The sequence below is a fragment of the Cavia porcellus genome, unplaced genomic scaffold (assembly GCF_034190915.1).
Source record: "Cavia porcellus strain 051 isolate PalLab524CR breed Dunkin Hartley unplaced genomic scaffold, mCavPor4.1 scaffold_6, whole genome shotgun sequence".
In the NCBI taxonomy this organism is placed as follows: Eukaryota; Metazoa; Chordata; class Mammalia; order Rodentia; family Caviidae; genus Cavia; species Cavia porcellus.
This window is the reverse complement of record NW_026947489.1, coordinates 50515899-50540569: the sequence shown is the minus strand read 5'-3', so window position 1 is coordinate 50540569 and position 24671 is coordinate 50515899. Positions and strand designations below refer to the sequence as shown.

Here is a 24671-nt window from a genome sequence, read left to right as displayed (position 1 = left end):
TTACTTTCTACAAAACAGTTTTCATTCAGTTTATAGAGATTAGAACAGAATACAGTTTAAAGAGAGACCTTGTGCAATCTCATTCTTTTGTTGCCAGTTCAAGTCCCTATGAGGTAAACATGGGAAAATATTACCTTCATTTTCCAGATGACAAAATTGCTTACTTACCTGAGAGTTTAAGTGGCCTTTTTTATTGTCACAGAGCTAATAATTAGCAGATCCAAGTCTCCTAGGTGGATGCTCTTTTTAATGCACAACTTTGCGTTCAGCCAGAGGGTCATGAACCTCCTAAAGCAGCAATTAAGCATGCTTGGAAACAATATGAATGGACGCAGAGCAGTGGGGCCTCCCAGGTAAGGTGACATTTGACCTGCGAATGAAAGGTGAGAGAGAGAAGAATACTCTGGAACAAAAGGAAACTAGTGAGCAAAGTCACAGAGCAGAGTAACAGAAGCAGAACAAGTGCACGCCTGCTTGCCCAATGGAGATGACTCCATCTCCTCTTCTGAGAAGCTCAGATAAGCAGGAAGGGGAGGCAAGAGTGTCTGCCACAGATAAGCCTCCCACAGAACCTGACAGTGCCTGTTTGGGGACAGAGTGGTAGAGGGACAGAAGTGCTCCTTCTCCAGAAACATGGACCTGGGCCTGAGGAGAACAGAGGTCATTTCTCAATCCCAGCTCTGAGCATCAGCACCTAGAGCAGAACCAAGAAGGATCCTGGGGGCCAGAGCGAAGGACAGACAATGGCAAGTGTGCTGGAGAAACGGGCTCTGGTGCAGTTGGTTGCCTGGAGTGGAGTGTGGGGTGGGTGCGTGAGTGCCTGCCCCCATGGAGAAGAGAGAATGGAGGCTTATAGAACAGACAGGGGACAGGCCAGGACAGTGAAGGAGAGGCAGGGAAGATGGTTTAGCCAGGGGAGAGCTTCATCCTGGGGCCATCTGAAGACACTGCCTGTGCACAAACATCAGTGAACAGGGGGAGGTGGGCAGAGAGGGGATTCAAAATGGTCTGCTAAAACTGTCTCTAAGGCCCTCCCTTCCTGAACCAACTTTTCTCTCCTTCTTTTTCCTCCACTCACTTCAGGATGATGAGGACAAAAGCATGCAAGAGACAAGTGCACGGGGCTGGGCCAGTGGACTGGAAGCTTCCGCCTGCCAGGAGGTCAGTGGCTCCTCTGCAGCCTTGGGCGTTTCTCCTCCAGTTCCAGAGTCCCCTGACACTCGATTTGTGCACCCAAGGCAGGTGCCTTCCCACCTCCCAGGGGTCTAAAGGTTGCATTTTCTGGAGGCTGAGCAGAGTCACTTCCATGCAGAGGGGGCCTAGTACTAACTTGTTTGTTCTCTTTCCCCCTCCCTGCCTCTCCACCATGCCTTTCACTCCCAACCCTCTCTGTCCTATGTTTCCCACCTCCTGGGTGCTCCCACAGAGATCTCCAGAAGATGTGTTACCCCTGAAGTGGAGCTGCCAGTGGTCAATGGTCAGGCGCACACTGCTGACTCTCCTGCTTTTGGGCCTGCTCCTTGGATCTTCTGTGCTTTGGTTCTACATCTTCACAAACTGCGGTCCTCGTAAGCAAGACTCTGGACTCCCCCAACCCAGGCTGCCTTTTTTTAGCAGGGTCCCAGATCCATGTTCCTGAGCTCCTGGCCTCTCAGTAGCAGCTCACCCTAGGTCTGGAATTCCCCAGATATTCCAGCTTCTTCCTCCCTGAATCCCCCAGCCAAGCCACAAATCAGACCTTTGCCCAATTGGTCCATCCTTTGTTTCTCACCGGCCATTCCTGTGCCAGCCCTTTGGGGGAGTCCTTTTCCCTTTCACAATTCTGTAGCTCTGTGCTGTTGCCCGCAGCCCCCTGTGAGACATCCGTGTGCCTGGATCTTCTGAACTACTACATGGCCTCTGGGAACAGCAGCGCAGCCCCCTGCACTAACTTCTTCAGCTTTACCTGTGGAGAGCCTGGAGAGATCAATAATTCTTTTCATGCTCTTGAGGATGAAAACAAAAACCTACTGCGAAGACTCCTGAGTAGGGAAGCGGGAGGACAGGGTCACTGGGAAAGTAGGTGACCAGTCTAACACCATCATTACTCCCCTATGCTTTGAATAACTGGGGAAAAACTGGTGTGCATCATCCTCTGTGGACCTGTGGGTTTGCTTCTTCATCAGTTCCCTGTCCCCTAAAACTCTTCTTTTCTTCTATCTCTGCTGGTCTTTGTATACATTTTTTCTTCATCTAATCTCCATACCCTTTTCTTTCCTAGGTATCTGTAATTCCTCCATTCCTTTCCCTGACTCCTTTTTAACAATTTCATCTTTGTTATTTTCTATGAATTTTTAACGTGTATCCTACACATATCTCCCTCCTTTTTCAGCTCTTTAATGCAGCCTGACCTTTCTTTTCTCCATACTCTCATCTTCTAGATTCCAAATATGCTCTTTCAGTGCCTCCTCATCAGCATCATCTTCTTCTCCTGCCATGTCTCAAATTCCTTTCAGCCTAATGAACCTCTTACTCTTCCTCTGCAACTTTGGCCCATGGTCAGAAAGTTGAACTGGAACAAATGGGATCATAGTGATAGTGACTGGAAACTGTTGTAGGAGAAAGGAAGTAAGAGAGTGGAGTGAGGAGGGGCAGAGGTTGATTATTAGTGGAGTAAGGGAAGGAGTAATATGACAGAATAAGAGGAGAAATAAGTTAAATGGAGGTAAATAATGTTTTCAAAGAGACAGTGTGTGAAGAAGGAAAGCCAACTGCTGGGGTTGAGAAGAACCAAGAGAAAGTCGTATAAGATGCTGGATGTGGAAGGAAGAGTGAAGGGACAGGGTTAGTTATTAGCAGGTGAATCGTTTAGATGGACGGGCTTGGGTGATTGTAGTGTATCATTTTGTTTCTTGGTAGCAAGTGATAAGAAGAGTTTGAACTAACTGCGTCTTCCATTTCTTCTCTTCACTAAGCTTGCCAATATGAGTTTTCTTTCCTGCAATCCCTCAAAATCTTCTGGTTTCCTAAATTTTTTTCTAATTTTTTCACTCATCTCTTTCCTGACTTCCATTTCTATCCTTTATCATTCTTTCAAATCTTACGTCTTCCTATTCTTTTATTCCATGAGTTTTCCTTCTTGATTTCCTTTCCTTGTTTCCTTTCCTCATCATCTTGTCTGCACTACCTTACTCTGCTTTTACCTTTCCACCAACTCAGTTCATTCCAAGTTGTGTAGACTTTCTATTTTCCTCAACCTGGTTTCTCCTCTTTGTTGCACATTCTTGTGGAAAACTTCCAGTTCTTTCCTATAGGTTCCCTATCCCCTACTTTTCTCTGTCTCCACATCAGCCTCCACTTGCTTTACTGTGCTGTATTTCCTTTTTAGTAGCTGAAGAGGAAGAGAAAGCCTTCCAATTCTATAGCTCCTGCATGGACATAGATGCCATCGAAGCAGCAGGAACTGGCCCCCTCCAACAAGTTATCGAGGCGGTAAGGAAACATTGGTGCATCATATTTTGAGGATAATTAACCTACAGGAAGAATGTGAGCTTGAAGTTAGTAGCTAGGCATTCGCCCTTACAGTGTTGACTTGTATCCTAGGAATCCGTAAGTTCTAGGAGGGAGGTGGTCATGGTGATGTCCTGTGGAACATCATGACTTCCTGTTAGGGTACAGAGAGAATACATGTGAAGTCCTAAAAAGGATCAAAGGACTAAAAAATCTGGAGATACCTGCTCTGAGAGGAAGAATAAAACCAGACAATGTGGAATAGGTCTCATAGATCTTATGCTCAACTTTCCCTCCCTTTTTCTCAGCTTGGAGGCTGGAACATCTCTAGCAAATGGACTTTCTCTGATTTCAACCAAACTCTGGCACTTCTGATGAGCCAATATGACTACTTTCCATTCTTCAGAGCCTACTTGAGGACTCACCCTTCCCCTCCATACGCCCCAGTGATCCAGGTGAGAGATCCACTCGCAAAAACATTTGGACCTGATCTTGCTTCTACCTTTAGGATACCTTTTCTTAAAGGAATATAGTACACTGGGGAGATAAGACACATAGGAGAAAGATGAAAAACAGTCTTATCTTTGGAGGAAATTATTGCTATGAGATCCAAGAAGACCATGTAAGGGGTGAGAGGAGGAGAAACAGTGACAATTCTGGGAAACCGGAGTAGTTACAGCCTTCCTTATGGCTGCTCTGGGTTTCTCCCAGACCTCTTAGCTAGTCCTCTCATCCTCATGATTTCACATCTCTTATTTCTTCTTCATTCATCCAGTAATCCCTTTTCCAAACCAAGAGCTAATTATACTATTTTTTTTTTCATTTTAAATGCCTCCCATTTTTGTGGATCATCAGGTCTCATCCTGCTAAGGTTCCAGTATTTAGCAAAGTATTTTAATTTTTTGTGATTTGTTTTCTATATATGCTCCAGCCTTATCTCCTACCTCATTCCTCCTTTCTTGCTCTGCTGACTCATATGTAGCTCCAATAATATCCCTCTATAATTCTCATATGCTTATAGCAACCCCCTACACTCAGCCTAGAAAACTCTGACATGTTTACAGTTGTTGCTTTGAGCATCACTTCCTGGAAATCATCATCTATCTACTAGCTATAAGTAGGTAAAACCTGTCTCTCTCCCAATTCCTCTTTTTCTCAGCATTAAAACTGTGGGCCTCCTTAGAACAGGCCGCTAAAGTCCTCCTTCCTCAGAAAGCTGGAGATCCTCCTCTAGCAATTAGAGATCCTCCTCAGGCAGTGATAGTTCTTTGTCCTTAGGCAGCTGGGTTGCTTCTCATTGGGACTTCTCATTGGGAAGAGTTCCTCCTCCTCAGCCAGCTAGAGCTCCTCTAGCCTGTAGGTACCCTCTTCTTCAGGAGCTGGAGTTTCAGCTCCTCAGGTGGCTAGAGTTTATTGAACAAATAAACAGATGTTTGTTGAGTAAACAGTGGAGTCATCACTCAGTGTATGGCTATACATTTGGCCTACACTGTCAAAAATTCCACATGATGAGATGATGAATATTTTAAAATGTCTTATCATCGCCAGTTGGAGACTACTCTATAAGAGTATTCTAAAATTGCATTTTAAAATATGTTTAGGCGTTTAATGGACACAGCCTCTGGAGATAGCTTAACATCTGACCTGGTTAAGAAAAATCTCAAAGAGAAGTGTGTGAGCTGAGTCTCGAAGCATGGTTCATTTTCTCATTAAAAGGGCTTTGGGACAATTCAGAGCTAAGAGAAGGATTTGTGATTCTCTGAAAACTTGGGAATGTGAGAAGACTGCTCTGGGGGTACAGTAGGGTACTGTAGGGGAAAAATAAGACTGATTTAGACCTGATTAATACTGGTCTGAGAAGCCAGTTAGAGGTGATAACTATTGATGTACTAAAACTAAGGAGCTACGGAGGTCTTTGATCTGTTATGATCTGGTAGTGTATGTAGTGCTTCGGAACACTCAGCAGCACAGCAGTCAATCTGAAGATGATGTGGATTCTAGATGAGCACTTTAAGGTTCTGGAATAGAAGTCAGAAGATAAAGTAAGCGCCAGGCAGGATGATTTAGGCAGCTTCATCCTGGTGGTAGAGGTCCTGGGTATTTCCAGAGGGCATGGTGACTGAACATAAATAAACAAGATTCAGGAGTCACCAAACGACTCCACAGCCTTGATTTGCTGTAAAGAGGAAAGTGGTGAGGGCCAAATGGAGTCTAGATGTGCTCTTTAGGAAGAATGTAGTGAGAAAATGAGCTGCAGCAGGAGGTCTGGGAAAGAAGGGAGAAACAGAGATGTAAGGCCAGTCGGGGAGGTGGGAATTGACCAGACTGGGTGGGAATGCAAAAAGAAAGGGAGGATCCTCAAGAAGGAGAAGTCGTTGTTGCTTCCAGAGATGATGGAATGAGAATACGGAATGAGAAGGCACCAGTGGAAACCTGGGCACAGTGTAAACGCGATTGCAGCCACGGACACAGACTATGTGGAGTTTAGTGTCCAAATTGAGACACCAAGTGTCTCAAAAAGGCCGAATAATGGTTTTGTATCATAGAGAAAAAGTGTATAACTCAAGTTTGGGGTGAGATATTGATACCGAGGGAGACAAAGTGCTGTGACTCAAAGGTCTTCAGCTATCAGGGCACACTGGGATAGAAGTAAAGGGAAGTGTGTGGGGTTCTTGCTTGGGAAAAATTCAAGTGAGCCCTCAACACCAAGCAAAGTTAATAAAAATTTCTGATGAGCAAATAGCAAATTTTTGTCAATTCTGAAGGTTATGTAAAATAAAATGCTTTTTTCTTTTTGTTTTCCAGAATGTAGAAAAATTATTGTGGACCTTTAAAAATATAATTTTAAAAATAGATTAAAAATATAAATGTGAGGCAGGGTATGGTGGCTTACTCTAGAGGCTGCAGTGAGAGAATTAGAAGTTTGAGGCCAGCAAGGGCAATGTAGTGAAATCTTCTTTCAAAATTAGAAAGAAAGGGTTGGAGCTCAGTGCTAAAGCACTTGAATAGCATGTGTGAGGCCCTGGGTTCAATCCTCAGTGTGAAATCTATGGAGAAAATAACAATAAACAAAACTTTGATAATTTATTCACTATGGAATTTTTGTATTAATTTTGATTTTAAATACTACATTATAATATGCATTTTCTAAAATAAAATGTGGGATCTATCTTAGTTATCGTACCTGAGATGGGAATTGCACCTTTAGACCTGACCCAAAAATGAACCTTGAGTTCCTCCAAGATGTCAATCAACATGCTTCTCTTGTTCTGTGCACCTCCAAACTGACTGTCATGACACTGTCGCTTCTCTTTCCACGTCTGGGTCTTTTCTTCCTGGCCCCTCTCCCACAGTCGCTCCTTCCCTTGCTTTGGACTCTTCTCTTTCACCAGCAGCTCTTCTCCCTTCTTCCCAGGTCACACTTCCTTCCCTTGAACCCCACTTCTCCATACTCCCCACTTCTTTCTAGTCTCTCTTGTATCCAGATAGATCGGCCAGAGTTTGAAGTTCCCCTCAAGCAAGAGCAGGAACAGAAGATCTATGCCCAGGTAAGATGATTTGACAAAACCTTGTGAAACCAGGAGAAAAGCAGGGTGCGTGGCTCCTGTGACCAAAGTTACCTTCCTCCAGGTCATTCGGGAGTACCTGGCTTACCTACAGAAGCTGGGAATATTGCTGGGAGGTGACCCGGAGAAGGTGCAGCAGCATGCCTTCCTATCCATCTCCATTACATCACGGCTGTTTGAGTACCTGCGGCTCCTGGAGCAGCGGCAGTCTCAGGACAAACTCTTCCATGTGCTCACGATTGACCAACTGCAGGTTCTTGAAACTCAAGGCCCCTTACCTTACCTCTTCTTCCTGGGACCCTAATTTCTAATCTCTGCCTTTCTCTGGCTCCAGCCCCTTTCCCAACAATCCCCCATCCCATTCTTTCTCAGGCCCAAGAAACCTGTTCCTCTTCTGTTTCTTCGTTTCCTTCTCTCTATCAGCTCTATGTCTCTCCTCTAAGGAAATGGCCCCCGCCATCGACTGGTTATCCTGCTTGCAAGAGACATTCAAACCAATGTCCCTGAGCCCCTCCCAGGCACTTGTGGTCCATGACCTGGACTATTTGAGAAATATGTCGCAACTGATACAAGAAGAGATGCTGAAGCACAGGTTTGTCCCAAGTGACATTGAGAGGCAATGGGATGGAGAGCGAATCTGGGGATCCATAGGTCCCAGGAACCATGATACCCTGAGTCAAGGGACCTGGTACCCCTGTGTGCAAAGTGGGTGGATGGTGGGAACAGATGCCACAGGGAAGGACACAGGGGTCAGACAAGACACAACATCTCTGGGCAGTAGAATGTCAGCCTGTAAAGAGCTTCTGTGCTATAGAATGTACTAGAAGGCCCAGTCAGTGGGACAACTGAGGGCTGTTGACAAGTTCAAGAGACCCTTGAGATAAGGAATTGAAGGAGGTGGGGCCTGGGGATGTTCTCAGAGAAAAGAGCTGGGAAAGGCCATTTCTCAGTTGTGGTGAGGGGACACTGCACCCCCGTGGGAAAGAATTTCTAAGATCATTTCCTCTGTTACCAGAAAGTCAAGGGGAGTTGGGGAAATGAAAGTCAGGTTCTATGGCATCTCTCTGGACTCCCTGATGGCTGCATGATCATCACTTGGAGGCAGTAGTTTCCTGCTAAGGACTAAAGCCCATCAAGGTCCTTCATCATAGTAGCTAGTAGCAGCTACATCTGGATAGCCTGTTTGAAGGAGGCAAAGGAAAATGTATGTGGACATGAGGGCACCTGGGCAGAGAGCTGCCAACAAGAAAGAGAGCAGTCACAGAGCCCAGCTTTGTGTTGCCTAGGGAATGCATCCTCTCATGAACAGAGGTTTCTTGATTGTAGAAATAGATTAATCTGTTGTGTTTGATCTGAATCCAGCCTTCCTTTAGCCCCAGTTCTTTTCTGTGACATGAGAAGGCCACTCCTTTACCCAGCTGCCTCCTCTCTCATTTCTCAATCCACATTAAAAAATGCTCTTCATGAGTGTGTGTCATGACCATTATTCTTTATAGATATGGAAAAGGAGTTGCCCCTGGAATATCAAGGTGGTTGACTTATAAAAAAGAAGTCTTTAGGAAGAGAATCCTCAGAAGTCTGGGATTTATGGGGATGTGTTTTGTCTCCTCAGGGATGTTCTTCAGAGTCACATGATCTTGGGGCTGGTGGAGACCCTTACTCCAGCCCTGGATAGCAAATTCCGGGAAGCACGCAGAGAACTGAGCCAGAAACTGCAGAAACTCACAGAGCAACCACTCATGGTGAGGAGAGATATGCTTTCAAGATTGGGCAAATACCTGCATATCTTTATCAGGGAACAGGCAGGAAAGTAGAGGTCCCTTTGTGCCTATGCTTTGCATAGAGGTAGGCAGGAAGGAATACAGAATTTAACCCGAGAGTGGAACTACCAGGAACCAGGCCTTCAGGGGCATATCTCCTGGTCACCTCTCTAACCTTCCTATAAATCTGAAACTATCAAGGCTTTCTCTTGCCGTCCCATCAGTCTGAAACTGTTTGCTAACATGGTTTGAAGACCTGGACCAAGAGTTTAGAATCTACTGAATGAGGGACAAATTTTTTTTATTAATACATGTTAGCAGTGCATGTTGGCTACATTCATCATGGGGAGTTGGTACAAATAACACTTCTTAATTCTTTTTCATCACCTTCCCCCACTCTCCCATGAGTATGCCAGTAGTGCTGTAATACTATGTCTTTACCTCTTTAAGAAGATACCTAGAAGTGGAATAGCTGGAAATTTCTGCTTTTAGTTTTTTGATAAGTTTCCATACTGATTTCCATAGTGGTTATACTAGTTCACATTCCAACTAATAATGTAGAAGGATTCCTTTTCCCCACAGTTTTCCCCATGTTTTTTTTATTAGATTTCTTGATGATAGCCATTCTCTCTGGAATGAGATGAAATCTCAGTAGTAACCAGTGATATTGAACATTATTTCATGTATTTGTTGGCTGTATTTCTTCTTCTGAGTAGTGTTTATTCATTTGTTTCCCATTTTTTGCTTGTTGTATTTGGAGTGGTCTAGTTTTTTGAGGTCTTTGTGTACTCTAGATATTAGTCCTCTGTCCTAGAGATAGCAGGAAAAATTTATTTCTCATTCTGTATGGTGTCTCTCTACTCTTGATTTTTCCTCTTCCTGTGTAGGCTTTTCATTGGATACTGCTCCGTTTGTTGATTTTTTGTACTATTTCTTATGCCATTAGGGTTCTGTTCAGAAAGTCTTGCTGATGCCTGTATCTTCAGTAGTTTCATCTATTTTGTCTTCCAGCTGATTAGGAGTTTCTGTTTTAACATTTAGACTTTTGATCCAGTTTTATTTTACTTTAACACGTGATGAGAGGTATTAGTCTACATTCAATCTTTTGCACTATTTGGTAAAATGCTATCTTTCTTGTAGTGTATGTTTTTGGCTCTTTTGTCAAAGATATGATGGCTGAATGAGATTGTTTCTGTATCCTCTATTCTATTTCACTGATCCACATGTCTGTTTTTGTGTGTGAACCATGCAATTATTATCATGGTCCTTTACAGTATAAGTCAAAATCTGGGATTTTGGTATCTCCTGCTGTGTTCTTGTTAGCCAAGATTGCTTTTTCTCCCCCTAGATCTGGTTTCATGTGAACTTTAAATTTTCTTCTCTATTTCCAATTGATCATAGTTTCATTAAAACCATTTATCATTTTGGGGAGTGTGGCTATGCTGCTAATGTTTATCTTGCCTATCCAGGAACAGGGGAAATCTATTTTCTGATTCTGTGTCATTTTTTATAATGTTGTTTAAAAATCTTTTTTGTTGTTTTCAAGTCTTTTTGCTTCCTTGGTTAGATCAGTTCTGAGACATTTAATTCTGTCTTGGTAATTTCATGATCGGTGTGCAAAAACACTATTGGTTTTTGGGTATTGATTTTGTCTCTTGCTATGCTGATGAACTCAGTTATTAATTTTAGGAGTCTTTTGGTGGAAATTTATGAGTCTTCTATGTAGAGGATCACATCATCAGTAAATAATTTGACTTCTTCCTTTCTAATGCATATTTTTTTTATTTCTTTCTCCTGCCTGATTGCTCAGGTTAATGTTTTGAGTACCATATTGAACAGGAGTAGTGATAATGGACATTCTTGTCTTGTTACTGACTTTAGAGGAAAAGCTTTTAGATTTTTTTTTATTTAATCTTATGTTGGTAGTAAGTTTGTCATAAATGCTTTCTATCAGATTGAGATAAGAGCTTCTATATATATTTTCTTTAAATATGAATTCTGGATTTTATCAAAGGATTTCTTTGTGAGACACAGACACGCTAAACAATGGTCCCAAGTTTTTTTTTAATTTAAAGAGAAAAAAAGAAAGGACATGAACAAATAAAGCAGTAAAAGGGTACAAGTAATAGAGAATTTTAAGAAAAAAATATACAGTAAGAAATCACCAGTTAATAGGTTACATATTATCTTCCCAGACACAGTTGTCCAAATTACAAAATTAAAGCATATAAAGTGGACATTCATACAGTGACATTGTAGACAGTTCTGTTCAATGATCCAACAAAAGCTCAGTAATATGATTTTCTATCCTACATACTCGAATTCAAATGTGCTTTACAAAAAGTACAACTATGATCTGATGCAATCAATCGAGTCGTTTGCGGGTTTAATGGTTCATCAATTAATATGCTTAAGGAAGGGACTGTGTAGGAAAAACTTCAGAAACCAGAGTCTACACCATGCCCGCATAGGCAGAGATAATGCTTTACTGAGAACCTTGAAATCCTAGGTCAAATATACCCAAATACTAGTGGAGATGGTTAGTAGTTTGGATATATTCCCAACCTCAGGGAAAACCTTAGTTTAGTCTTCAAAATCATTTCTAAAAATCATTTCTATGCCTTGAAGAAACCTGAAATATCTATGGAATTCAGAGAGGGCAAATGCATTCACAGAGACTGGAATACATTTATTGTGTATCAAGAGCTTAAAATGTACTAGGCATTTTCTTGAAACCTTTCATCTGCTATTTGAGAAAATCTTCTAAATTCCATAAGGCAGCATAGGTATGATTTAATCTTTCTTTAAAAGATAAGAAATAAATGGACAGTTAAGGATTTTGGCCATGGTAATAAGGCAAGTGAGTTGTTAGAGTAACCCTAGAATCCTGGCCCCTTGGCTACAGGGCCTGTGTGTTTACTCATTGTGCCACAGCACTCTTTAGGGCTACCCAGGAAGCTCTTGCCCAGCTTGCCTCTTGATTCAGACATAAGAGAACAGAATCTCCCTCTTCTTTGTGGGATTACTTAAAATTTCCTGGCAACAAACAACTTCCTGTAAATCCCTGCACCATAGCCTGACATCATGTCTTGGAGAATGTCAATGCCAGTGCTGTGATTCATAGCTAAAGATTGTAAAAGGCTTACAAGTACTGAGATCACCATGCTTTCCAAAGGGGAATATAATTATCCTTGGGTTTAAAAACTGAATCAAACTCTGGCAACAAATACAGATATGACTTTGGGAAGGTCATCTTACTTTTCTGCAACAACAGCCCAAAATAAATAATGGTGGCATTGGCTCATACATATTGAATTGCTACTGTCATGGACTGTGTGTAACATTTAGCATAGATTGTCTTAACCCTTTCCCCTATAAACTCTCTGAGGACTTTGTCTCTAGTTTTGCAAATGCAAAATTAGACACAGAATGACCAAATAACATCCCCAAGATAAATTGCTTATAAAGGGAGAAATGGACCCCAGGGTAGTTCTATTTGGTTCATGAGGCTGTGCTCTTAATCACACACTGTAGGACTGAAAAATATGTGAATGCTATAAAAAAGAGTTAACTTATCTTCTTACAAAGGGTAAGGCAGGAAAAAAGTTGCCTTAATGTTTTATTTGGTTTGTGATACTACTAGTGGATCTAAGTCTTATAGCCAAAAGCATAGCTATGTTCTTAGTGAGTTCTGGTTTACATACTGCATAATGTTGGGGTCTCAAAGAGAGAGTAGGAACGGAGAGTCCAAGTGTCAGTGAGATCTCTTTGAAGCAGGTAGAAAAGTAGCTAAGTCTAGAAAAAGGAAGGCATTTTTTAAAAAAATAAACCCAGAGATCTAATCCCTTCTACTCAATGGTCATTAATTACAAACTTCTAAACACATTGTTCAGAAGGAATTCCAATTTATAGTGTCACTAAAAGCCTTCCAACTCCTATCATCTAATCTGTGGTACTTATAATCAATGAAAATGATTGGAAAATTATGGCTTTCTTTTATGAAACTTTAGAAGCTGGATTTGGGGACATAAAAGTAAGACTTTGCCTGTATAACTGTCAAAATGAGGCATTTATATTAAGACTCACCCTCCTATTTACTCAGAAATTTTAAGTCTTTGTTTCAACAATGCGTTATATTTCTTTTCTTGTTCAACTTTGGGGCATTTGTAGCTTTGTGGAGACTACTGCTGTTATGTTCCCGGAGGGGAATGGAACAGGGTCAGGTAATTGACAACTTAGCTTTAGATTTATCCATTCATTTATGCAATAAATTATTTTGAATACTTAGTACTTGCCAGATTTTCTATAAGCACTTAGTATTCACCAGTGAACAAAACAGGTAAGTATTCTTGCTTTCAGTCATTTATACTCCAGTGCAGGAAGAAAGAAAATTAAAAGTCATGCTGAGTGGTGTTAGGGAAAATAGCAAATTAAGAAAGGGAATGCGAGAGGGGGGTAGTTGTGGTTCTCAGTAGGAAGTCCTGGACTCTGAGTCATTCATCATTGCTGACTAGTGGTTCAGTCAGACAAAAGTCCATTCTTACTCTGTCATTCAACCTTGACCTCTCTATCTGGTTCACCAAGAATTAATCTGGGGTCCTACCAGGTTCCTTCCTGAAATCTAGATATCAGATTACTGCCTGTAGGGTAGGCAGAGTAAAGCTAGTGGAATTTAGAATAGACACAGTACTTTCAAGGTACTATTTCACCGGATGCTCAGATCTGTGAGGCAGACATGAGATATTTTTCTCTTTTTCATTGCTATTCTAGCTGGAGCAGAGTGGCATAAGAAAATAACCCACAAGTCATACATGCTGGACACTTTGTTCCGGTAGTGTATTGTTGACCCTAGTAAATCAGTAGACCACTGGTGTATTTTATTGGCTTTCAGAATAATTTACAAACTCTGAATTAATTGCCAAATTCAAACATTAGGAGATGACACATTTATATCAGATTTTCAGCCTATGTGTATGTCTCTGTGTGCCTGCACGTAGATTGCTGTCACATTGGGCAGCCTTCTCCAGTGACAACTTGTGTTTCCTTAAGTGTCACAGTTCAGTTTGACTGGCTGAACTTTGAAGCTATCTGTGGTCCTGACAGGCCCTGGGCTTTCAGTGCTGGACACTGCTCTCAGTTATATGCTTGTATCATTTCAATTTCAATGTGTGGTTTTTACTCTGTCTTACGCCACAGTGTGATGAGGCTTTTAACCATGTATGTTTGTATTGTTTTGGCATTATTTGTCCTCAGAAATCCCACCCTGACCCTTAATAATTACACATTATTTTCCAAGTGTTAAAAAATTCCTTTAATGATTCATTCTACTTTTTAGTTTACACTTTCACACTAATAATTCCTGACTATCCTGTCATTTCAAATGCTACTTCAGTCCTATTGAAGACTGGCCAATTTTTTGCTTCCAACCAGATTCTTGGAATTTTTCCTAATTTCTGTCTTTTCCTGAATAATCTTATTTATATGTGCAGTTTTTTCAGTGCCCTAAACTTAACTCAATGAGCTGCACTGTCTTCCATGTGAAGCATTCCTTCCATCCCTTATATTTGGAAACATTTTACCCTCTCTTTTTCTGTTTCCAGTCACCATGCTGCAGTCTGTTACTCCAAGTCGCAAGAGACTGCGGTGGTAGTCTTATGTCTGAGAGATGGCTATATTTTTGAGTAGCCAGCTCCTTTAGCGAAGGATGTTGGAGAAGTGATCAGGCACTGGCAAAGGGAATCAAGCAGCAAGGACCAGGCAGATGCACAGATTTCAGATCAAGTGAGGTTGCTTCTGGCCCGTTTATAGCTGTAGTCCAGTGAGGAGCATTCATGGAGCCAAGCCTATCTGGAGCAGGAATGATGCTGACCGAGCCTGCACTTGACCAAGCCATCAGATCCTGATTTCCCTCCATGTTCCGTTTGCCACTCATGCTGAGGTTGCACAGCTTCGGCTGGCACACCACAGGATGTGAACCTTTCTTGTAAGAAAGGACATGAGCAGACCTTTGGGGCATGGGAAATAAAGCAGTGAACCTGGCAAGCCAGGTCTTCAGCCATCTTGAAAATGATAAATTCCTCAACAGGCTGGCTGGGGAGTTTCCTCTCCTCTTCCCCATAATGACCTATCTTTCTGTTCCCTCTAGTGGGATGAATACTCCTTAGCCCAGCTCCAATTTTAAGACAATCCCAAAAATGATGTGAGAAGTAGTGGCAGCCTTCTTACCTGCAAGCAGATGCATAAGTAGTAAAGAAATCACAGCAATGAGGTCTTTGGCTTCATCTCATCCAACCCAAATTAGCTGTTTTTCATAAGTTCCACTTCAGCCTCCCTCTGCCAGGGCAGTTGCCTGAATCCTTTCTCCAAGCTGCTAAATTTGCTTCTGGATCGCCTCTGTGTCAGTTTTGGACTTATTCCTTAGTTAACTCTTTGAAGCCATGCATCACCACTTCAGAAACCAGCCCCAGCATCTTCTTATTGTCCCTATTTTTATTCTTTGCATCTTGCTGTTAGAGAAGCACGTCAATACTTCTCTCAAGTTGCTGCCTTACAGCTCTGCCCCTCTGAAGTTAAAGTGCTTCATCTTTTAAATTTGTTTTCTTTCCTTGATTTGGCTGAAAATTTCCTAGCTCTCAGAATTATATATTCAGTATGTTTTTGTCTTCTTCTCCTACTAAGTAACTATGACACAAAAAATTTTCTTTTCACAATGATTTTCTTCTCAGGAAAGTAAGACCCTAAATATGATGCACAAACTTGCTGACATGTGACATAGGTGACTGAACGAAAGTGACTGTCTTCAATTTATGTTCTGAGCAAGAGAGAGGAGGGTGGAGTTACTGCAGGGCTTAACTGCAGTAACAGGGTGTGTTGAGGGGAGCGCAGGCACTGTAACAGACCTGTTATACAGAGAGGTTTAGTTTCTTCCTCCCTCCTCCCCAGAAGCCATTATTCTCCCAGAGGGATGCTTCCTGGGGGCTTGCCTTCAAATCACTGGGCAGTAAACATGGATGATTCACTCAGCCAAGTCCAAAAACTAGTCCTGGAAGAGGATGAATGTCCCTTCTGTTGAGCAGCAGTGTATATCACTGGTGAGACCAATAAAGGGAGATAAAATGGGAAGTCCAGAAAATGAAGCCCCTCTGGAGGGAAGATCTAGGCAGGATTGGCTTGGAAAGGTGGTGAAGAAGGGGCCCTGGGCAGAGCCTCTCAACCCAGCTTTGTCTCTGCAGCCAGCCCATCCACGATGGAAGAAGTGTGTGGAACACACTGGATCCTTCTTCAAGCCCACTCTGGCAGCCTTGTATGTCAAGGAGGCCTTTGGACCAAGCACTCAGAATGCTGTATGTGAGAGCTTCCCCATGCCCACTCCTCATACCCTCCCACCCTGCTCACCCTTGCCTGTTTGATGATGCACCTGTATGGGAGTCAGGAAACAGATAGAGACCACCTGGAGGGAAAATCCCAAAGCGTGCTTCATCCCTCAGTGGGGCACAGTTTAGCTACAGAGCTCAAAGAATCTACAACAGACACTAATTTGGGCCAGTCACCCTTTTCTTTTCTTTTTTGGCTTGGATTTTTTTCTTTTGCTCTTGTTTGTTCACTCATAAAATGAGAAAATTGTACTTCATGACCCTAAGGCTATTCCTTGTTTCACTAAAATTTTTAAGCACTGCCCGATGTGATATGAACATAGCTTGATATAGTCTTAAGGAGGCCAAATTGATAATCCTGAATTCTTAGTGTCTGCCTCACATTGGAGATTCTTGCAGGCACCTTGCAGAGACTACTTCATTTCATCCCTATTAGCGTCATTTTAGTTCTGTAGGAGACAGAACCAAGGCACAGAGAATTCAATGACTTGTTCAAAGTCAGGTGTCCACAAAATAGAATATTCAGATGTGAACTCAGACAGTCTAAGGCTGGAAAATTTTCATTCATATCTTCCACCCAGAACTGATAGACACAAGGTGGTGGGTAGAAGAGAAGGCAGGAACCATACACAGGCCATGGAGCCCATGGAGCCTAACATGTTGGAAAGCCTTAGAAAGTAAGGTGCCAGGACAAGAGCCCTAGAATCAGGTAAAACAATGATGGACCTCTTCTTCCTCCATTTTCAGTGCAATTTACCTGTTGCCATGTATAAGGACTCAATCAGGTTGAGTTTTCCACATATTAGGGACCACCATTCTGGTTGACCTCAGGGTAGCCAGCTGTCTATACCTTCTCTGTGCCTGGGACTCCTGCCTTCCAGCATCAGAGATCTTTGGACCATGGAGGAGGTGGCACCCTGGGAAACAGCCCTTCCCACTGTATTTCTGAGGTTTCCCCCTCTCTGACAGCTCCTTCAACCTGGCAGATCTTAGGAATGAGGTCCCTTCCGAGGGCTAGATGCAGAGGCAGGGCCAGGACTAAGAAGACAGGTCCTGATTCTGTGTCCCAATCCCTCATCCTCACCCTACAGGCCATTAAATTATTCACTGAGATCAAGGATGCCCTAATAGCACGCCTCAAAAAGCTTCCCTGGATAAGTGAGAAAAGCCGGAAAGAGGCCCAGGACAGGGTAAGCTGTGAATGCAGGCCTGGGTGGTGGTGGAATTGACCCTTGGAGCAGAGACAGAGATGGAGACAACACCAGGCAAAGTGCATGCAGCAACTTCAGAAGTCACAGTGCTGCAGAGACACATAGTGGGAAGTCTAGGTTCTTACCACCTTTTATGTCTTCCCCTAGGTCACTAAATTACAGGTGAAAATGGGGCCACTGGACTGGGTTCTGAAACCAGAGTTGGCCAGGCAGGAGTACCAAGATGTGGGTGACTGCCTTTTTTAAGCTTCCCTTCTGTCCTTCTCAGTTCTCTGTTTTCCCCAGATGATTTTAACCAACATATTTTACATCCTTTTTAGATACAGCTTGGACCTAGCTTCTTGCAGTCTTTCCTAAGCTGTGTCCGATCTCTCCGGGCAAGAAATGTCCAAAGCTTCTTGCAACCTTTGTCTCATCACAGGTAGGAGAGCAGGGGAGACACAGATACTCCACTTCCCAAATGACCCATCTAATATCAATAAAAAAGGAAGCTATGGCAGAGGTAATAGTTGGAAAGGACTGTGTGTGTGTCATAGGGGACAATAAATGATAAGACCATGTTCCTATATGACTTTTCTGCAGATGGCAGGTGTCCCCCTGGGGAGTCAAGCCCTATTATTCCATACCTGACCATGTGGTGGTCTTTCCCGCTGGACTCCTTCAACCTCCATTCTTCCACACTGGCTACCCCAGGTATGGACCTTTATAAAGAGTATGCAGAGAATTTCCAAATTATGCATGATGGATGGAAATTGTGGTTGGAGAATGGCGGTCAAAATATTGAAGGATTATGGGACTAAGACAAGCCCTTGTTTTTCTAGAGCTGTGAATTTTGGTGCCATGGGCAGCATCATGGCCCGTGAGGTACTGCACATCTTCTACCAGCTGTGTGAGTAACAGGGGCCACTGGGAGGTGGGACCATAGGGGACCTAAGAGAAGACCTCAAAGGAGGCCTAGAGGGGAATGAAAGGTAATTCAAAGGCTCCAGGTGGAAGAGTGCCCAGATATTTCCAGTGTTCCTGGAAGCCAAATCAGCCAACAGGACCACCAGGTCCCCAGGACATCTTTCCACTTGATTCTTTTTCTCTGTTTTCCATAGTACTCCCAGGGGGTTGCCCAGCCTGTGACACGCATGCCCTGCAGGAAGCACTCCTATGTCTGGAGCACCATTATGCTGCCCTCCTGTTACCTGGAAGAACTTCCCTCAATGGCTCCCAAACATTCTTGGAGAATGCTGCAGATGTTGGAGGGCTGGCCATTGCACTGCAGGTATGCCAAAGCCATGCCTGTTGTTAGCTTTGTCCTGAGCTTTGTCCTCAAGATCCCTTACACCATACCTCATGGTGAGCACAGGTGCAAAATTCTCTCCTTTTTCACATCCTCATCAATCAGATGGCAGTGTGGGGGATATACCCTCCTATGCCACAGATCCTCCACTTTCTAGGCCATCTCTAGTTCTGCTTCTAATTCCTTCTTCTGGCTTAGGCTAATATGTCAGAGAAAAACTGGTAAGAGGGGCGATGAATTTATTTGACAGGCTGTGTAGAAAGCACTGGATTTCCCAATGACTATGACTATGAATCTGAAAGCTAAAAGCAGCTGTATTCTCTGCAGGCGTACAACGAGAGGCTATTAAAATACCGTGGGGAGACCACACTGCCCAACCAGCACCTCAGCCCCCGGCAGCTCTTCTTCCAAAGCTATGCCCAGGTAGGCAGCTGCCAGCTCCTTCTGCAGCTTACTTCTCCTCAGAGGAGAACCTTATGGCTAGCACTTAAAGAACTTTCCTCTTGGATGCACACTCCCTTCAAATCTCCAACCCACTCACATGGATTGTGATCTATGGTCATTTGTTTCCTGAAACTATCTTTCAGATTACTTCAGGTCCCTTAACTGAATTCAACACCTTCCCTCAAGAGAAGGAAAAGCTAATTCTAGGTCCCACTATGAAATCAGCCCAGCATTTTTTTTTCTTTCATGGCCTAGAGATCCAGATCCATTAAAAATAAGCCTTCAAGAGGCTGACTCTATACCTCTTTCCTCCTCAGAGATCTTGTACTCAGGAATGGCCCCACCTTGATAGTTCCTTTTCTGTACCCATGGTCCATCAACAGGCATGACACTCAGTTCCTCAACAGACTTGGAGACATTGCTGGAGTGTTCTATCAGACCCACCCCTTTCCCTTATAACTGGTACCTTACCCCACACTCCTAATGTTAGATTAAATGAACTGCACACGACAAACGCTGGTTGCATGAGCTGTGGCCATTCTATTCATGCTCCCCTCTTTGTCTATTCCTCCTGCCAATCCCCTGTCCCCATATGTAAACTCTCAGCATCGGCTTTGCTCTTTACCCTCTCCTGGCCTCTCTTCTTCTCAGACGATGTGTAGAGAGCCCAATCCCCAGGACTCTCAGGACATTCACAGACACCCCAGCCTTCGAGTAAATGGACCCCTCAGCAGCATCCCTGCTTTTGCTAGATATTTTGGCTGTTCACATGGTACCCTCATGAACCCCTCCAGACGCTGCCAGCTATGGTAACTTGGCCACCAAGAGATCCAAAACGAGTATGTCCACAGTTCCCTATTCCTGGAGTCAAGAACATCAAAGTGCCATGTCTTCTCTTTCAAAAATAAAACCCAGAACTTGATTTTACTGTTTTGTAATGGATTTCATAGTATGTTCTATCCCTAGGAGTCAGAAAAGGTCAGAGGGAGAAATGCCAAGAAGAACTCCCTGAACCTTAGAATAGGAGAGAATCAGTGGCTGGTGAGTTGGTGGGTCTGAAGGTCAGGCAGAAGGTCAAAGGCTGCGCAATTAAACACTGCACTTAGAGACCCAAGGGCTTGGTTAAGTCCCAGAAAGGTGCTCCCAATTGTTTTATTGTTGGTGCTCCTCCCTCCAATCTGCTATAATGAACAAAAGCAGAGGAGGTAGAGAGGCATAAGGGCGTGGGTTTGAAGTCTCTGGCCCTGGAACACAAAGCTGTGGCCTGTGGTGGCATCAGGCAGAAGGGCACACTGAGGCTGCACCCTAAGGACAGGTGCTGCTAACAAGGGCAGGAGCAGGATGTGCAGGGGCTGCATGGGCATCCTTTAGGGGGACCGTGACCTGGAGCTCAGGGCAGACAGGAGGTCAGCAGGTGATCAAGAAGCAAAGGTAAATATCCAGGTCTTCCTCTTCCAGGAGCCAGGCCAAGGCCTCAGCCTCAATGTCTCTCATAAAAAAAGCATGATGCTGGCCAGGTTAAAGCAGAAAGCGAGATCAAAAAGGTAGTCTTGGATACCTGCTGTTTCCGAGGTGATGTCATCCTCTTGCTGGGCCATGTCCACCTCCTGCCACTGCTCACCCACGGAGGAGGCCATGAAGTGCTCTTCATACAGCTCTTGGCCCTGCTCTGGGACAGGAGAAAAGGGCAGGGAAGGGAGGGCCTGACCCTGATCTGTGCCTATGCCGACCCTGAACCAGATTGTGGAAGAAATCAGGACATGGAAAGGCCAAGGGCATTCAGTCCACTTGCCATGGACTTGGCTTTGACCAGAGAGGTGGTGCTCTATCCAGAGATCTCTTCTGACCTGGGTTCAAGCACAACCTGACTCAAACACCCTGCACACACACACACACACACACACACACACACACACACACACACGCATGCATGCACACACACAGTGTAATGCTGCTTCCTCCAGAGTGTGACCCCACCTTCCAGTGTGACGAAAACCACAGCCCTCCCCCCGAGCAAACACACGTGCTCATGCACACAGGAGCTTCATGCACCTGCAGCTGGCCTGTGCTGTTCCCTGGTGAGGAACTTCTGCTCCAGATCTACTCACATGATGCCCTCATGTCACTCCATGATATCAGGGACCTGGCATGGTCTGCCATAGCCCAGACCCACCTGAGAGCCACCCTCCCCAGATCACCCTCCCTAGAGCCTGATCTCAGATTGGTGAGCCCTTTCTTCCAGACTGGCCTCCACCTCCTCACCTACCTGCAGGAGGCATCTTCCCTTCTAGGCTCTTCTCCCCTGGGCCTGGGCTTCCCTGCTCAGTGTTTACCACCTCCACCTTCAGCAGCAGCAGCAGCAGCAGCAGCAGCAGGATGGTAGCCAGGAATGCTGCCCTGTGGGGCTGGGAGCCCAGGGAAGTCATGGGGCTGCCCACCCCCCACACCTCCTGCCCCTGCCCCGAGTGCCCAGCAGGGTCTTGCCTGCTCTGTGTCCCAGCCCTTACCCCTGCCCAGTATCTTCTTGGTCTCTTCTTTTCCATGAAACCTCTTACTTCATGTGCTTTGTGACATCATAGCCACAGGTCTGACTCATTCCAGCTCACTAGAGCATTCCATGACCAGACAGGAGGGTGGAGGGAGCCATCAGGGGATGGCAAAGGCTTCTAGGATGGCCAAAGTGGGTCATCCCTATTGTCACATATACTCCAGTGCCACCAGTCCTCCAAAATAATAGCACTCTCTACCCATTATTCAGATGAGCTTCACAGAAGAATGATTCTCTCACTAAAGACCATAGGACTGCCAACAGGCAAAGTGGGACCTGAAATTTGGACTTTTGTATATAAAGATGGCAGCTTCCCAGTATTCCATGCAGACTTTCTCTGAAGAGAGAGGCTTACAGGGAGCAGTCCCAGACCTGAGGCAGCAACTAGGATCCTCATGTACTGGGCTTGCCTGGTGCTTAACATGAACCTTGAGTCTGATGGAATCAGAGTGGGATGGATTTGAGAGAGAGAGTGAGAAAGCTGTGTGTGTGTGTGCATGAGAGAGACAGTCACAGGTAGAGGTTGTGACAGAGAGATGAGGAGCTGAAGGGACAGACACAGAGATAGAGAAGAAAGAAAAGAGAGACGCAGAGACAAAGCCAGGAGAGACATGCATACGAAGTGCATAGAGACGGAGGTGTGTGTCTGCCCCAGGAAGGAGCCATTCTGCACATTCACTGCTCCTGTTCTTCCCCTTTCCTACCCTCAGCCCTCTTGCTCACACTCTGTTGCTGTCTGTGGAATATCCATGCACGGCCCAGAGGGTGCAGAAACATGCATTCTCCCTGCAAGAGGGAACTGCAGAAAGGAAGTACACGGTGGGATTTTGGAGGGATGTTACACTCACAGATGTGCCTGAATACAGCAGGCACTGGCTTTCATATACTTCCTGGTGATCCAAGCAGGTGGCAGAGCACTGGGGGTTGGTACAGAAGGGTACTTGATAGGGAGGAAAGTTTCAAGTAGGCACTGACCCTGTTCACCCCTGTCTTGCACCCACTGACCTGCAGATGCAGAGAAAGATGCATGAATAGAAAAAACACAGTCTTTAATCTGCTCTTAGCTGTTTTGTGCAAGGAGCCTCTCATTTCCCTGGCATAAAGGAAGCCACCTTGAGCTCTGCAGATATGAATGGAGAGGGCAGCTGCGGGAAGTGCAGCTGACACTGACAAAATGGGGTTGTACTGACCTCCATCACTTCCATTTCCCTGCCTTGCAGCTTCCTGAGTCCTAGTGACCAAAGATGTGAATCCATGCAGGAAAACAGCAGTTCCTCAAAATTTTTGTCTTATTGCAAAAGTACAAAATAGAGAAAAATATTTTAAAATGGCAAAGAAAATCACCATCATTGTTTGGATCCCTTGCCTAGATGTCCAAGGGTAGTTGGGGGTGACAGTGCATACCCTAAAAATTGAAATACAAGTGTGTTTCCGTCCCTCTTCAACAAAAAGGAATGCAGTGGTCAGATTGTTTTGTTGTGCTGCTCCTAAGACCTGATGGTGGAGCAAGGAGCCCCCAGCTTCACGCCTGGAAGACATTCTGGCTGCACCGGCTCTAAGGCTTCCTTGGAGGGAGAGGTCCAGTAGGTAGAACTTTAGTAGGGGAGGCAGAAGGAGAGGAACCAGAAGGAAGACAGGTTGTCAGTGTAAGCTGTCATCAAGGTGAGCTGAGGAAAGGAAAACTGAGGAGAGAGGAGGGGAGTTGCAAACCTCTGGTCTACGAGCTGGGACAGATAGGACTGCCTATATCCCACCCAGGCTACAGGTCCATGCCCCTCGCTTTGCAGAGGACACTGAGGGTGGGAAAAGACACAGGAGAGACTGAAGATCCATGGGTGGGAGCCAGAAGAATGGGTCCCCCTTTCCTCCAACTCAGACTTGTGGCCAATGCCCTTGTATGGCGACCCCCTGTAAACCTTCTCTATGCAGCTGTGACCAGGCTGTTCCCTTTCTGCCACCCCTCCCCACCCCCACCCCCTGGAGGATTAGCTTTATTGGTCCAGTGCTCCTTTCCTGGCCTGCCCCCTACTTATCAGTACATCTACAACCCCCATCTTAACCTTATCGCTCCTGCGCTTCAACGTTTCCTTAGACTGGAAGTCTCTAGACTTCAGGGACCATTACCACCCACACAGTCCCAACCCCCTGGGAGGCAGAAACATTTCCCACAAGGTGACCCCTCCCCACTGGCTAGGTGAGACCATTAATCCTCCCTGTTTCGGATACCTCCTTTTCCTTTCCTTGTTTATTTCCCTTTCAGTTCTTGTCCTTCTCTAGAGGTTTGTCTATTCCCAATCTTTGGGGCACTGTTTTCTTTCTTAAAACAACAGCAGGAGGCAGGCTCCAGCTCCCAAACGCCTCTTGCCCAAAGGGAGGGTCCCAAGAATATCCTTACCCAAGTCTCTCACAACCTTATGCCCAGAAGTTTCCCAAGTAACAGTGAGGTCTGGAAAGGGACTTACTGGAAGCCAGGAACTACAGGAACTTTCAATTCAGTTTCAATTTTGCCTACAGCCCAGGAATTTTGGTCAATTGCTCACCCTCGCTGTACCTTTCCTTTCAGCACATGAAGAATGATGGCACTGTTGCCACTGACCTCACAGATTCATCCAACAACTGTAATTCAATAGTATTGGTGTAATTCAATAGTATTGACTGTTTTGCAAACAGTCAGAATGATAAGTTGTCATACAATAAAATGACATAATGTTCTTCTCTTCACTCATTACTCTTTGTCTCATTCCTGGAAAAAATTTCAAGATTTCGTTATCCTCTACTTCTGCTCAATTTCTGCTGCTCAGCCTCATGGGTACTCAAGGGCCTCTTGGGGGTTTCCTGGGATCTGCATCTCCAGGTACCTGAGAGTGGGCTCTGCTTAGATTCAGAACCTGGCAAGGGGTGAGATCCCCTTACAGAAAGTGTAGCCTTGGGAGGGGAGAACCAGACACTCATTTGAGCTGGATTCTGTGACAGGCTTTGGGTGGCAGACAGA

The 24671-nt window shown here is 44.6% G+C and overlaps 2 protein-coding genes across 9 annotated transcripts; one reads left to right on the top strand and one right to left on the bottom strand.

Annotated features, from left to right (window-relative positions):
* Positions 1-558: 558 nt before the first annotated feature.
* On the top strand, positions 559-24335 carry Kel (Kell metallo-endopeptidase (Kell blood group)). Of its 7 annotated transcripts, none has more exons than XM_063250644.1 (19): positions 559-746; positions 1084-1161; positions 1427-1568; positions 1849-2058; positions 3368-3471; positions 3798-3944; positions 6975-7037; positions 7120-7308; positions 7499-7647; positions 8668-8797; positions 16048-16158; positions 17280-17378; positions 17547-17624; positions 17720-17820; positions 17982-18092; positions 18221-18288; positions 18500-18669; positions 19015-19110; positions 24243-24335. In XM_063250644.1, the coding sequence occupies exons 1-19, from the start codon at positions 744-746 to the stop codon at positions 24318-24320; spliced, it is 2127 nt and encodes a 708-aa protein (XP_063106714.1). In that variant the 5' UTR covers positions 559-743; the 3' UTR covers positions 24321-24335. The 7 variants fall into 7 exon arrangements, with proteins under 7 accessions (XP_063106714.1, XP_063106713.1, XP_063106712.1 ...); XM_063250643.1 differs by lacking the exon at positions 24243-24335 and adding an exon at positions 19783-20053 and having other exon boundaries at positions 1849-2025; XM_063250642.1 differs by lacking the exon at positions 24243-24335 and adding an exon at positions 19783-20053 and having other exon boundaries at positions 3371-3471.
* On the bottom strand, positions 20254-21696 carry Llcfc1 (LLLL and CFNLAS motif containing 1). 2 transcript variants are annotated; one of them, XM_063249700.1, is made up of 3 exons: positions 21639-21696; positions 21398-21536; positions 20254-20800 (listed from the first exon to the last, which is right to left on the bottom strand). In XM_063249700.1, exons 1-3 carry the CDS (start codon positions 21672-21674, stop codon positions 20622-20624), a joined length of 354 nt encoding a protein of 117 aa, XP_063105770.1. In that variant the 5' UTR covers positions 21675-21696; the 3' UTR covers positions 20254-20621. The 2 variants fall into 2 exon arrangements, with proteins under 2 accessions (XP_063105770.1, XP_003475344.2); XM_003475296.2 differs by lacking the exon at positions 21639-21696 and having other exon boundaries at positions 21398-21632.
* Positions 24336-24671: the final 336 nt, after the last annotated feature.

What these genes read in the sequence shown, in the direction of transcription:
- Kel (XM_023567537.2), top strand. An exon ending in GGAAAGAGGCCCAGGACAGG is followed by an intron (nt 17,379 to 17,546) that starts GTAAGCTGTGAA and finishes GTCTTCCCCTAG; the next exon opens with GTCACTAAATTACAGGTGAA. An exon ending in GGCTGGCCATTGCACTGCAG is followed by an intron (nt 18,670 to 19,014) that starts GTATGCCAAAGC and finishes TATTCTCTGCAG; the next exon opens with GCGTACAACGAGAGGCTATT.
- Llcfc1 (XM_063249700.1), bottom strand. Translation starts at nt 21,674, where the DNA reads ATGGAAAAGAAGAGACCAAGAAGATACTGGGCAGGG. An exon ending in CAAGAAGATACTGGGCAGGG is followed by an intron (nt 21,537 to 21,638) that starts GTAAGGGCTGGG and finishes CTGGGCTCCCAG; the next exon opens with CCCCACAGGGCAGCATTCCT. An exon ending in AGGGAAGATGCCTCCTGCAG is followed by an intron (nt 20,801 to 21,397) that starts GTAGGTGAGGAG and finishes CTCCTGTCCCAG; the next exon opens with AGCAGGGCCAAGAGCTGTAT.